This window comes from Monodon monoceros, unplaced genomic scaffold (assembly GCF_005190385.1).
Source record: "Monodon monoceros isolate NGI ecotype Baffin Bay Population unplaced genomic scaffold, NGI_Narwhal_1 Super_Scaffold_2, whole genome shotgun sequence".
Lineage (NCBI taxonomy): Eukaryota > Metazoa > Chordata > Mammalia > Artiodactyla > Monodontidae > Monodon > Monodon monoceros.
The window spans coordinates 60,407,399-60,421,642 of NW_021703776.1; the positions used below are offsets into that span (position 1 = coordinate 60,407,399).

The following is a 14,244-nucleotide window of genomic DNA, read 5'->3' on the forward strand; positions in this document are numbered from 1 at the left end:
GATTACTCTACCCAGCAAGGATCTCATTCAGATTCAATGGAGAAATCAAAAGCTTTACAGACAAGCAAAAGCTAAGAGAATTCAGCACCACCAAACCAGCTCTACAACAAATGCTAAAGGAACTTCTCTAGGCAGGAAACACAAGAGAGGAAAAGAACCTACAATAATAAACCCAAAACAATTAAGAAAATGGTCATAGGAACATACATATCAATAATTACCTTAAACATGAATGGATTAAATGCTCCAAACAAAAGACACAGGCTTGCTGAATGGATACTAAAACAAGACTCATATATATGCTGTCTACAAGAGACCCACTTCAGACCTAGGGACACATACAGACTGAAAGTGCCTGCCAATGCAGGGGACATAGGTTCAAGTCCTGGTCCGGGAAGATCCCACATGCCACGGAGCAACTAAGCCAGTGCGTCACAACTACTGAGCCTGCGCTCTAGAGCCCGTGAGCCACAACTACTTAGCCCACATGCCACAGCTGCTGAAGCCCGCACACCTAGAGCCCGTGCTCCACAACAAGAGAAGCCACCGCAATGAGAAGCCTGAGTACCGCAACCAAGAGTAGCCCCCGCTCGCCACAATTAGAGAAAGCCCGTGCACAGCGAAGACCCAACGCAGCCAAAAATCAATCAACCAATAAATTAATTTTTTAAATTATTAAATAATAAGAACTTACAAGATCAAGTTTTAAATTTGTCTATATTATAAGAATGTTTATAATATGAAAGCCTAATGTTTATCAAATGAAAACATTCAAAGCAGAGAACTATGCAAGGTGGAGGATGCAAAGATGTAGAATATATGACTCCTGCTCTCAAGTATGTCACTCTGACTTTCCAGGACCATTACAATGTGAATATAACCTGTTCCAATTTTCTACAAGACTGTCTAGTCTTATCTCCTCTCATTATACCTAGTTCTTTCTCTTTCTTCATCCAGTTCCTACTGTCTTAAAGTCTTTCCTGTTCCGTTTACCTCTTGCCCTTCTTTTGAGACTTTACCCAAGTCCCATATTCTCTGTAAGGCCCTTCCTGACATCTGCACTAAGAGACTCAGTCTCTCTTCTGAACATCAGTGACATCCATCATGGGTTCTACCCATATGACACTTGGTCTGTGCTGCCTCAAATTATTAGTATATGATCGGCCTCATTAACAAAATTGTAAAGGCCACTGAGGCAAGAATTATCTCTCACACATCTGGTTTCCCTAAAGCTAGTCAACAAAAAGATCTTAGTAAAACTGGTCCATAATAAACATGATTTAGTCAGATTGGGCAATCTTCAAAAAAAGGTGAGACCTGAGCTAGTCAATCAAAGAGAGATATGGTTTTGAAAAAACAAAGAGACAAAGCAAGTCGATGTCATTTCCTGGAAGCAATAGGAGCTTGAATAAAGGCACAGAGTGAGAAGCAAACTGAATGTGTGCAGGAAAGCATATAGGGTGATAAGACTAGAGAAAAGGTTTCACGCTAAGGAGCAAAGGGAGACATGTTTCTATTAAATAGGGTGTGGTCAGGTTATAAATGCCTTAAAATCCAGAAAGAGGGAATCACGCTTGACGTCTTAGGACAGGGATGGCAAAGAAGTGTCATCTCAAGTTCCAGCCAAAGGATGGGTAGTTACAGCTGGGATCTGTGTTGAGTAGAACTGTGAAGCCATATCTTTGTTCACCTGAATAGAGGGTCATGAATAATAAGTAATAACTCCACAGGTGCAGCGTTGGGGAATTGAAGCAGGCGTGTTTCACATTTGCCATCTCTATTGTAATGAGTTATGAATGGTTTCTAAGAAGAGAGATGACAGATTCCAGTGTTTATCCTGGCAATGGGAAGAAGGTGCACCCTTTGGGAAGAAGCTATTGTGACCTCAGGCTTGGGGTGTTGAGAGCTTGGGCTGGGTGTCAGCAGAGGAATAGAGAAGAAGAGTCCACAGCATCTGGAAAATAAACAGCTCTCTGGGTTAAGAAGAGCAAAGCATCGCAACTGGCTTTAAAGTTCTGAGCATGAGGGTCAGGGAGAATGTCAGAGTCTCTTTTTTTTGTAAGAATATAGTTTAATAAGTTGCCAACTGAGACAAACAAACCCTGATGACTGCTTTTACTAAGTGTCTTGGTCATGCAGGAGTTAAATATACAGAAAGCTGCAGAATGCTATTATTTTAGAGGCCTGTGAAAATGCAATTTGATTAGTCTATTGGACGATATTCCAAAGAACCAAATGTCTTCCATGAATCAGTCAGAAATGCTTAGGAAAACCAAAATAAAAAATGCTTTCCAAGCCAATAAAGGTGCTAATTAGTGCCTTCTGCATATCTCACTACATCTTCTCCAGTAATACATTTTGCAGGGTTAAGTGCAGTGTCTGCTGCTTCAGATGGCAGAAGTCCACCTAACAGTAGGGAGGGTGGCTGGAGACTCAAGTATCTAAAAGGGAATCAGAACTGGCGTTTTAACCCATGCAATGGGATGTATTGAGTAGAGCAGGGAATTTTTTTTTTCTCACTTTAATTTTCCTTCAGACCAACCCTTAGGAAACTTGAGGATAGGAGAACTTGAATTTTTTCTTTCTTTCTTTGTTCCCTCAATGCTTTTAGAGAGTAAAATCTGGCTTTAAAAACCTAATAAGAGTGCTATCTTGGGAGGACAAAGAAATGGAGAAAATATCAGAGCCAAGCACCCAGAGAAGCCAGTGTGGATTTGAGCAGGCTTAGCAGGCAGGCTTATGTGGTGAACACAGGTGCATCTGTAAGGGTCCCACCTTCTACCTGAAGAAGCTTGGGGAAATCTGGGGTAACAGGAGCAGTTTGTTTGTCCCATGATGGCATTCTCTAGGTGTCAAATTTGTGCTCTGATCAGAGGTCACAGACTTAAATGCTTCTGTGAGCCAGGCAGGTGAGTGCTAATGAACCAGGCAGGCGGGGAGACTGCAGAGAATTGCAGGGAGCATCACCTCCAGCAGATGTTGCCCTGAAGAGACCTGAGCCAGGGCTGCTGGATCTTCTGGGTTTTAACAAAAGCCTGGGAATACCAATGCTGCTGAGAACTGGGCTACCAGCTTCAGGTTCATTATTGAAAACAGGCAAAGAAGCAAGGGCCTGACCCTGACCAGGTTGTCCTCAGGTTCCAGGAAGTTTACCTTACAAATTAACAAAGTGGAAAAAAAAAAAAAAAAAGCTAAAGTAAAACCAAAGAAAACTCCAACAGGCAAGGAATAATAGTTTCACACTGTCCTGTGCAAGACTCAACTGTCAGCGTCCAACACTGGGAAGGCCAGTTCCTGTTTCCACAGTCATCAGGAAGTAAACACGTAGTAATGCTAAAAATGCCCCTTGGTCTCCCAGGACTCAGGGTGTCCAGGGAGTGAAAAATGGAAATGAAGCAGTGAAGCTAATTGATTTTTGATAATTATATTACAATTTTAAAAATCAGGCTTGTCTTGTGAGTTTCAAAAATTATATCGATTTTCCCTGGCTTCATTTTCTCCAGAATCTAAGCTTGGCAGCAGAGAAGGCTATGTGTCTGAATATATTGGATAGAGATAGACATTTGTGTCATTTTAAACAAGATCAAAAAGAAAGAGTCTAACAAAAGATGTAAAAGCTATATCTGTATATCAGTAAGTGCGAGATTCAGGTGAGGGGGGTCAAACATCCTGCCCAGCCCCTAGCTGTCAGCGACGGCTGGGCCTTACAGGGCCCGCTGATGCTAAAACTGTGTAAGGCTTTCATGTGTGTCATCAGACCAGAAAACAACGCTTCGGTGAACTAGCCAGGTCCACTTTGCACGTTCCTTAGAAAATATGTTTCTTTCAGGGGCTTCTTTTCCCCTTTGGGGCTGCCCTTGGTTTCTTGGCAACCAGATTGCTCCTGAACCTGGACTGCAGAGCTGCAGCGTGTGTGGTCCGTGGAATGTGGCTACTAGATCTGTGTGGGCACTAGAATCTCATGAAGAAGTCCTGAGTGAAGGGATGTGGAATTTTATGGATGACTTGGATGTTCTGTGGGGCTAAGGTTTTTGAAAACTCAACAAGGCTGAGCTAACTCTTTTCATCAGTATCTGAAAATCGTTCATTTCCTGTCTGACAGTTTGAGCAATTCACTGTGGCCACAATGCCAGACCCCTGGCCTGGACGTACACATCCGTTCACATGTTCTAGGAAATCCAGAGCAATAGCAGACAACCGGAAAAGACTGAGGCAGTGGCAAGAGTGGCGGTACTGGCAGAATATGAAGCCAAATGTCCTAGAACCCCAGAGTATTTTATGTAAGAGCTGCTCAGAAATTCCAGAATTCTCTGGATGAACTAACTAGGCACAAATGGAGCCTGCCTTTGTGAGATACATGCAGAGCAATAGATGGAGATGGTGGGGGCAGGGAGAAATAGACAAAAAATTGCTGAAAATGATAAATATTTATTTTAACCTTCCATTTTGGGCAACCTATTATTTAATTCATCAAGTCATTACAACATGACTGCCAAAATATTATACTGTGCTGGCATCTATAACATGATTAATAAAGTGGCAAATAGGCTTTCTCCCATGTGACAACTTTAATCAATTGACATTGGCTTTATGATTTGAGAAGGTTTGAGACTGAGTTCAGTAAGCAAGAGTGCTGCAGTGGATTAGCAATGCCTGCCTAGGTGAGCAATCTGGTGTTGAATAGATGATGTTTTTCAAACTCTGGATTGTGGAGGTGACTGACAGAGTGAAGGAAGAGCTAAATGGGAGACCACTCTGCCCAGAACAGCACTCCTTTTATCTATTTAAATTACTAGAAATTTGCAAAAGAATTCCTCACTAAAACCCATAGTTTTAAAACTACTGAGGTAATGGGCAAAAGGCTGGAGTTTGGATTCTAAGCTAATTTCTAAATTGGTGCATAAGTTTGAGTCAGATATTTTAACTTACATGAATAACTGTCACCAGATATCACATAGCACATTTAATAAATGTCACATTTGTATCATAATAATGGTCATTCACCTTGATATTCCATCCTTGGTAGTGGCTCCCTATAATGTTCTATGAAGCAGTTTATTCTAAACTCATAGTTTATTCTAAACAAAGGGTGAAGTTTGTTTATTCAAAAAAACCACTCATGAAGTTTACTCTACACAAAGAATGGCATAAAAGCTCCATCTCATTCAATTCCTGACAATTTTGAGAGCCTATCTAGGCTCTATGAGAAAGTGGTGTAATTGATTAACGATGTCTGCTATGAGAGTGAGATTGAGAGTGGTAGCATGGAGATATATATACTTTATTTTTAAACCTTTATCATAGATTAATATTTTTCACCCTATATAGCTCTTGTGGTGACAGAATTCCATTTGTTTTGTAGGGCAGAACTTACTGTATCTGTTTCCTCATTACCTTTTAAAATTGTAGTTATGTATTTCGGACTTAATTAAGAATCCACTATTTGCTCACACCTCAGTAATATACCTCTAGTCTTTATCTTTCTAGACCAGTTGCCCTTTTCCATTCGGCAGGGTCACTGAACCTTAAAAAAAAGCAGCTGACAACTATGAGTATTCTTATCTTCACCCTCAAAATTTGGTATTCAGAGACAAGTTCCCAGATACCTTGAGATCTATTCAGAGACCCCCTACCCAGAGAGGAACTCTGGCTCCAGACTGAAGAGCCCTTTATTATTTTCCTTTTTTATATATGTTTCAATCATTTAAGCTTGTTTTTCCAAAATCTCTCCCAACCTGTGTTATATTTCTTATGGTGAAGAACTTTACATTCTCATAGAAGTGCTGGGTGGTAATACTTCCAGTTTGATACATGTCACACATTTGCGCCCAGGAGAGCCACAGTGAGAGGAAATTGGAAGCCCTGGGGATGGAGTGGGGGACTTCTGAGGAACTGCCTGTCTTCTGAACACTTCGTTCTGCAGATGTCTACTGCAGCGTTACTTCACAACACAGGTTCTGAGTACCGCTTCCGCCCCTGAATAGGCCTCTCTGACATCCAATATGTAGCTCTTCTATTCTGTCCTCAGCACCACTAACCAGGCAAATAGACTTTCAGCATCGTCCTTCTCACATTTACTAGTTTGCTCAAAAACTTTTTATTGTTTTCCATGTCCTAACACGTACATAATAAACTCTTCTTTCCAGCTTTCGAATAAGCGACAAGACAATCTGTTGACAGCGTAGTGTCTTGAAACAACAGCAACAAATAAAAATAAGCTGTGGCATCCTACTGGCCATGGGAAATTTATTTACTCTGAGCCTCAATTTATTTCTCTTAAGTGGGCATGAATGATACCTATTTCACGGATAAACAGATTGTGCATGTAACATGCTTAGCACATTGCCTCACACAAACTTAATGTTAAATAAATGGTAACTATTATTGTTATAATCAATAATAAATGTAATGATAAATTCCTGGATCTGCTACTTCTGACTGTGTGGTCATGGGCTCATTACTCAACTTCTTTGAGTCTCAGTTTCCTTATCTGAAAAATAAGAATAGGTCCTAAATTATAAGACTGTTGTAAGGATTAGGTGATACAAATCAATGGAAACTGCTCCGTGCATGCTGGGTTCTTCATGTATTCTTTTGCCTGTCCCCATCCTTGCTCCTCAACCTTTTGTACCAGGAGAGAGTATTCCAAAATGCCTTGCGATCTAATCAGCCTAGCCCTATCACTGTGCTTGGCACTTGCTATAGACACTCTTCTTTCATAATGACACCTCTTTTCCATTTATCAAATTCTCCCCATTCTTAAAAATCCAAGACAAGTACTGTTTCCTCCATGAAATCTTTGCTGACTACTTCATTTGCCACTGACTTCCCCCTTCACTGAGCAAGTACCACATTTCTTCAAGTGCTTGTCACACAATTTAGCCATTAATTACATTCTGTCTTGTTCACTACAGAGATGCCTTTTATCTCAGGCTGATACAGTCTTGGATATGGAAATCAATGCCATGTTGGTTTGTTTGAAGGTGAGAAAACCTTCGTTTAGAAAAAAAGGAAATTAAGCTCATCTCCTCTTTTTTGTTGCAGTTCCTTTTCATGAACAAGGAATGGTTCAAATGACTGTGAAAGACTACACGAGGTAGGTGACAGAGTCACTGTTATTTCACTGCAGGATTTTACAGCCACGTCTTTCATAAATGAAGTGGAAGTGAGGAGGTCTCTTTATAATGCCATGGATCTTGGGATCTTGTCACTGGTTTAGCCAGAGTGCCTAAACCATTTGTACCAGCCTCGAGAGAGATAGAGGTTCTTTAATTGTCATAAAGGAGTGTGCAGATTAACTCAGCAAATGCTGGCTTGGGAGGAGTTTAATTAAAGCATCCACGTAAATGGTATTCTACTAAAATTCAGCTATTCATGAGGACCTGTGCATAAAGTAGTTACATTCATTATTTTCATATTGTCCGTTATTATCACGCTATTTGCTGGACAAGAATGCCAACAGTTTCCAATGTTAGGAGTTTAATTAAAGCATCTGTGTAAATGGTATTCTACTAAAATCCAGCTATTCATGAGGACCTGTTCATAAAGTAGTTACATCCGTGTTTCCATATTGTCCATTATTATCACGATATTTGCTGGACTAGAATGCCTACGGTTTCCACTGTTAGGTAGAAAGCATTTTGAGTGTCCCTAATATGAGGAGAGAGACTAGGTCCCAAAGGGGTCTCAACAGCAGCAGGAACATCACCTGGCAACTTAGTAGAACTGCAAGTTTCCAAGCCTCACCCCAGTCACATCACATCAGAAAATCTGGACGTAGGGATCAGAAATCTATGTTTTTGCAAGCCCTTCAAATATTCTGAGGCCCACTCTAGTATAAGAACCACCGGCACAGACAGTGTGCTTCTGGGGCTTGGGAACTCTGCTTCCCACGCTCTAGTCACTCTTGCCTTCTCCGGATAATTCGAACTTGTCGAAAACCAAACGTTCAACACTGTATCCCTCTACCTCCTACCGATTTACACCTAAAATGCTACTTTGGCATAGTTTTTCCCTCTTAGAAGATTAGATGTTTTTGCTACTCACAGAATCATAGAGGCGTGGGGACCACAGAAATCTCTCAGGCAACTCGTTTTGTTGAAGAGGAAAGTGACAAGTTAAGGTCAGTGACTCACCCATGCTCCTACAGCTTGATTGGAATTGTGACTGTACGTGGACTATCCTGGATCCAAGGTCAGGGCAGTTTCTAGGTAGCTCTGCTGAACATTATAAAATAAAGTGTGAATCTCAAACACAGAGTGAAACAAAAATTATGGCAAACCTAATGCAAACTGAGGGGAGGCAGTAAGTGAAAGGTATCTTCTTCCCGCCTTCCAAGGCTCTCAGCCAGCTCAGTCATCTGCTAAAACAGAATCTTTATTATTGAGAAACGTGCATTTTCTCGGCCTTAATACAGAGAAGCAATTAAACAAAGAAGAGGTGGGGCCCAGCTCTTCTTACCAAATGTGGACCAGGCTAAGGCAAATTCAGGAGCCCATGTAAAATAACTTGGTCTCCTTGGGAGAATTGATATCAACATTGTATTCTTTGATAAATTCCAATTTTGTGCCCACTTGCTGTTATATTTGATGAGGCTAGATATGTTATGGTATATCTGAGCCATATAAAAGTGAACTATATTATAACAGGGTTCCATTCTGTTTGGAAACCCTTTCAAATGACTTGCATTGCAGGCCTATTTGCAGAGAGAGATGCTCGTTTTTTTTGCCTTTGCCATAAGAAAGGAGTTTCTTAGTGTTGCATATGGATGACCACAGGAGACAGCACTTAGAGAGTGTTAACCATGCAGTATGAAACCCTCCACCACTACGAGAATTCATGCAGAGTTGCTTCAGTGGTTGCTTGCTCTACCTCTTTCATCACATAATTTTAACTTTTTCCTGAAAGTTGGTGCCTAGCAAAGCTGTATTCCTGAAAGGTTCCCCAATGATTTGCCATCTGTCCAAAGTGAGACATTCTGTCACCTTTATAATGAGCACTTGTGGGCACCTAACACTTAAATTCCTACACCTTCTGTAACACAACGCTCTTGAAGAGAGGAGCAGTTCCTCTGCTGCACACACTCTCTTCTTCAAAGGTGTGGCCATTACGAGATTATTAGAAATAAAGAGGAAATGCAAATGTTTGCTCTGGAAGGGAAAGAGTCACAGTGACCTCCCAGGGCACTATCTAAATCAACACATCTCATCGTTGGTATTTCCCCCCTCCCCCGACTGCAGATCTCTGCATCAGTGTTTAGAAACTCCCACTCTCTCCAGAGGGACCAGTTTCAACTCTTGCCATTCTGCTGCAAGTATACCACAAAGGTACGTGATTTCCAGGCACTTTTCATCCAGAAAAATCATTCTCTTCAACGATGGATTTCATGAAATTACAAATAGGCACTTGAGAAATACTTGTTGAATGGATGGATGAGAGAATGAATAAAGGATTTCAGAACCCCAACTTGCAAGAACGATGTAAAAGATTCAGTGAAGGTGGACTAAATGTCTGTCAATGGGGAAATGGCCAGTTAAGCTAGTGGCCCACCCACTTTATGGAATTCTATACAGTGATAAAAGGAATAGGTAGAGATGACTATACTAACTTACAATGATCTTTAAGTCATATTTTAAGAGGAAAAAAATCAAGATGCAGAAAGATACATAGAATATGTTACTGCTTATAAAGCCAACAAGTGAAAACTAAAGCATATATGTAACTACATTAAAAAAAAATGTCTGGAAGGATACACATAAATTCAGTAGGAAGGCAGTCAGGATTTGCAGGGGTAATGGCCAAGGGGAGAGAGACCCTTATGTGGGACATTACAATTTTTAACAAAGTGAGTGTATTTTATGTCTTTCTTACCTGATTAAATATAGATTTAAAAAAGTAAATAATATTGAAAGTATTTTTAATGACAGATCAATCAATAATTATATTCTTGGCCATGAGAATGTGAGCCATTAGAAAGCAGGACTATATTATTTTTGATCTTTTTTGTGCCTTAGGTGCCTACCAGAGAGCCTAGAACATGACAGACGTTCAATAAATATTTGTGTAAATGGGTAGTCAGTGAGGGGGAAGTGAGCTGGTATATATAAATATAATTTCCACGTAACTGCAGGGTATCATTATAAGTGCCAGCACTGAATAAAACAAGTTGAAAACAGTACTTCTTGTTTCTCAGCCAAGTCCAAAAAAATACAGAACATATTTTAACCTCACCTAGGGACTTAAAGTCATTATTTGTGAACATTAGTCCTGTAGTCTCCATTTAGTGATATCCTCAACAAATCTGCGTGACTGGGGATGCCCCAGACTGATACTCTTTTTAAATATTCTTTTTTTTAGTCTACTGTTTTCAGGGTTGTTTTTTTTTTTCTTCTGTTTCATATTGCCATCAACTACCATTTTTTGTGGTTATCACTTCACTGCCTCTGGTTTTTGTCCCACAATCTCCCTGCCATATCTAACTTAACACCTGCCTGTTGTGAAATGGAAAACCTGTTAAGTAAACTCATTTTAAAGTACAGACAAGCAGTCCCTGAGCGGGGGGTGAAGGACTGTCCTTTTAGGAAGTATATATGAGCTCTAGGAAATGCACCATCTGTTTGTCTATTCAGATTCCTCCTTTACTCAATTTCTGGAAGATTGGGTGGGTGAGGTGACTAGGAAAAAAAATGGCTTTTGGTTAAGTGAACTGTTACTGGATAAAGATATTCATATTTTTACTGCAGCATTCCTGAATGGCTGGAATTTTGGGAAAAAGATCCAGTGGAGATTCTCTTGGATCTGGGGTTTGGTGCTGACGAGCCAGACATCTACACACGAATCCCAGCCAGATTCCTGGGTTGTGACTCAGCAGCCAGAGGAATCAACATCCGTGTTTTCCTCGAAGCTCAAAAGCAGCGAATGGACATTGAGAACCCTAACTCGTACAGTAAGTGAGGACCACGTGGCGTCAGAACCTCAGCAATGGCAATGAGCAGTCAGATGAGCCACAGTATTAGGAGGAATGGGCCAGGAGATCTGTGCAGTAGCAATCAACCCCAGTATCTCAGTGGCTTCAAACAGAAACAAGTTTATGTCATGATCACTCTCCATGCCCACTGCAGATTGGTGTATATTTTGGGAGGAAGCAAGATCTGTTCCATGATGTTTTCCTTATCCATGGACTTGGCTCAACTATCTGGAACATCACTGGTTGTAAATGACAGGGAAAAGGTGGAAATAGAGAACCATACTTGGGTCTTAAAGCCTCCTGCTCAGAACTTACACATATCAAGTGTGCTCATTTCATTGTCCAAAATAAATCATGTGGCCACACTTAACTCCAAAGGGGTGACAATGTGCAATCGTACCACATGCCCAGAAGGAAGACAGTACTGGTGAACAGCACTAATACATACCATAGCCACATACCCAGAGGTCAGAGAAACCAGGATCTGGCAAGGCTTATCATGAGTCACTAAGTGACACCTTAATTTTCTCACCTGTGAGGCTTAGAACACTGCTTATTTCCACCCCAAGCTGTAATTGGTAGTTATAAATCTGTCACATCTTCAGATTTGTGGAGTAACTGTGCTTAAATCTTACAGTTATCACGCATGCCGCAATTTTTCTCCAACTGATGGTCACTGGAATACTTTTCTCTAGGACACTGCTGAGGATATTCTTGGAGCATGTGTACTGTGCTCAAAGAATTTGAGAGAAAGATGGCTTACAGCTAGACAGGTTTATTTACTGCAGGATTTGTTTAATGTGCTGAGGTGCACGCTCAGTCTTCTAGAGGGGATGCAGTGCAGCGTTTTCAAAACCATTTCAGTACAGAACCTCTCTTAGAGGAGCATTAAAGAACATCTCCTCCGTGGAATAGAGTTTGCGGAATTCTGGACTGTGGAACATGCCAAAATTCTAGTTAAATAAATTCTTCTAAATAAATAAATTCACTGAAAGGAAAGTCAAGTGAGATGAAGTGTTTCTCTCAAACAAATATCAGGAACAGAGGTTTTACGTAGATTTTTCATTTCAGTTTCTGTTTCCCCTGCTTTCCTGTGGGTGAAATGGGTCTCAGAAATCTCAGCAATGACATTGTTTAAAAAGAGTATATGCAAAACTGAAGGCGTTGCAGTGTGATGTTTCTTTACCTTTAGAAGAAATTAATACCGTTCTTTGTTGTCTCCTCCTCCAAGCCCCACAGAGGTGCAAAATCTTTGATCAATTATTTATTTGGGGAGAATAATAACACTTACCAATATGTGAGGAGTGATTGAGCAGATCTGTGAAGTAAACATTTCACAGATGAAATTGACACATGGATTTTAGGGAAACCAGGAGTTGGCCCCTGATCCTGTGGCTGCTGGCCCCCTCTTATTTCCACCACTTAGACCTGTGCTAATAGAGCACGGTAACTATTCTGACTCAACACTTACAGTACACTTTCAACTCGAGAAAACTGAGAAAGTCAAGTGTAAAACAAGCAATAGTAAAATTAGTTGGTTGTCCCACAGACAGAATGGAAAAGTATGTCTCCTTCAAAGTCAGTACAAAACGTTCCAACTTGAAGGGATGAGAATCAGTTGGTTCATTGTTCAGTGTACCTCAAAGCAAAACAAACAAACAAAACCCCCCATTCAACACTTCACACTATTATGTTCTCTGAATTGCCTGAACCAATTAAATTGATAGGTTTTATGTTAGTCTAAGTATAAAAATCTGCTATAGAAAGGATACTAAGACAATCGTAAAAGTGGAATTGTGATTCAATCATGCTCTTGAGCTTACAACTAAATTTAAGGGGGAAGCGTAATCAGAATATTTCTGAAAACACCTGGAACCCAAGAGTTCCTGTAGGTCTTGACAGAATATCACAGTCCTCCATAAGACACCCATCACATTTTTTTGGAGTAGAATTATGAATGGTCAATATCTTCCACTCTCAGGTGAGGAAAACAGGTAGGCATAAGGATTTGCTCATGGAGGAGTCTGTAGCATTGCCATGATGATGCAAACAGAACAGAGGACAGCATCCTTCCACACCAATGGGCCTTTGGCCGTTGATGAGCTATGCAACCCTTCATGCTATCACTGGGGTTGAGAGAAGGCTGTGTAATAAAAACAAAATGTTCTGTTTCCATTACTGTGGTTTTACTGCCTGGAGATACCAAAAGTATTTTTTACAATTTTTTCAAAGTGGCAATGCATCCCCAAAATAGCCCTTGCTACATTAGATCTCTCCCACATACTAATTAAGCCAATTCTTGCATATTGCCCGAATGAGTGAGGCCAGGTGGTTCAGAAAGACAAGTTGAGGAGCTGGTTTGTTTGGAAAGGTAAATGGGTTTTCACATTAATGACGATCTTCTCTTGGAAGACTGAAGACAATACATTCCCTTCCTGAGTCGTGCACACTTATTTTAACTGATATGTATGTAGCATTGTGTTTTTCACAACAGATGTGAGAGATATGTGAGACTGGCATTATTATCTCATTCTCCAGATGAAGAAACGGGCCATGTACCGTGTGCTAGGCGCAGGGATAAGCACCGTGAATCTGTTAATTCATTCACTTTGTGGCCACACTTTCAGTGACTGGTTGATCTGGGATTTGGATCCAGGCCTTCTGATTCCATGTGTCCTGATCTTTCCACACTCTCAGGTGGAGGGTATAGATGGATATGATGGAGGTGATGATGAGGACGATGACTGCCTCAAGCTATGGAAGGATGGAAGAATCTCCACGCTCACTTCATATGGAAGAGCTGGGCTCACTCTTTGACATCTACTTTAACACATGACATTAATCTCAAGAGTCAGCCTTGCCTATAGTTTTTATAGATTAACACATAAAGACTATATGAGTCTATAGAGTCATGCATATTCAACTAAATATAAAAGGCATTCTCTTTCCCTATAATACAGTGATACCTTGTTATGTAGGGGAATCTCCTCCATAATAATCAATGGCACACACTAAGGAAAACTTGAGTTTCAGAAACTTAAAGTCCTTCCCATCTTGAAAATCACATGAGTTAACAAATCTGTTCAGTTTTTACCACATGAATGCAGTTTCGTTGAAACTAAAAATTGTGTGTTGCTTGTATTGTTCAGGCTGTTTCTAACAGCTGGAAATATTGGATCATGTGGCCAGTGCTTTCTCATCTTTGCTGAATGATGTCAACATCCTGCAGAACAAAGCTAAAGAGGAAGATGAAGGAAAAAGTGTGCAAAGAACCTCAG

At 40.5% G+C, this 14,244-nt stretch overlaps 1 protein-coding gene across 1 annotated transcript in view; it reads left to right on the forward strand.

The window, feature by feature from the left end:
* The window catches only part of ITPRID1 (ITPR interacting domain containing 1), a 68,133-nt gene that overhangs the window by 7,080 nt on the left and 46,809 nt on the right, over nucleotides 1–14,244 (forward strand). The window contains 4 exon segments of the mRNA XM_029233057.1: nucleotides 7,045–7,096; nucleotides 9,240–9,326; nucleotides 10,743–10,945; nucleotides 14,116–14,243. Coding sequence (XP_029088890.1) covers nucleotides 7,045–7,096; nucleotides 9,240–9,326; nucleotides 10,743–10,945; nucleotides 14,116–14,243 — 470 coding nt within the window.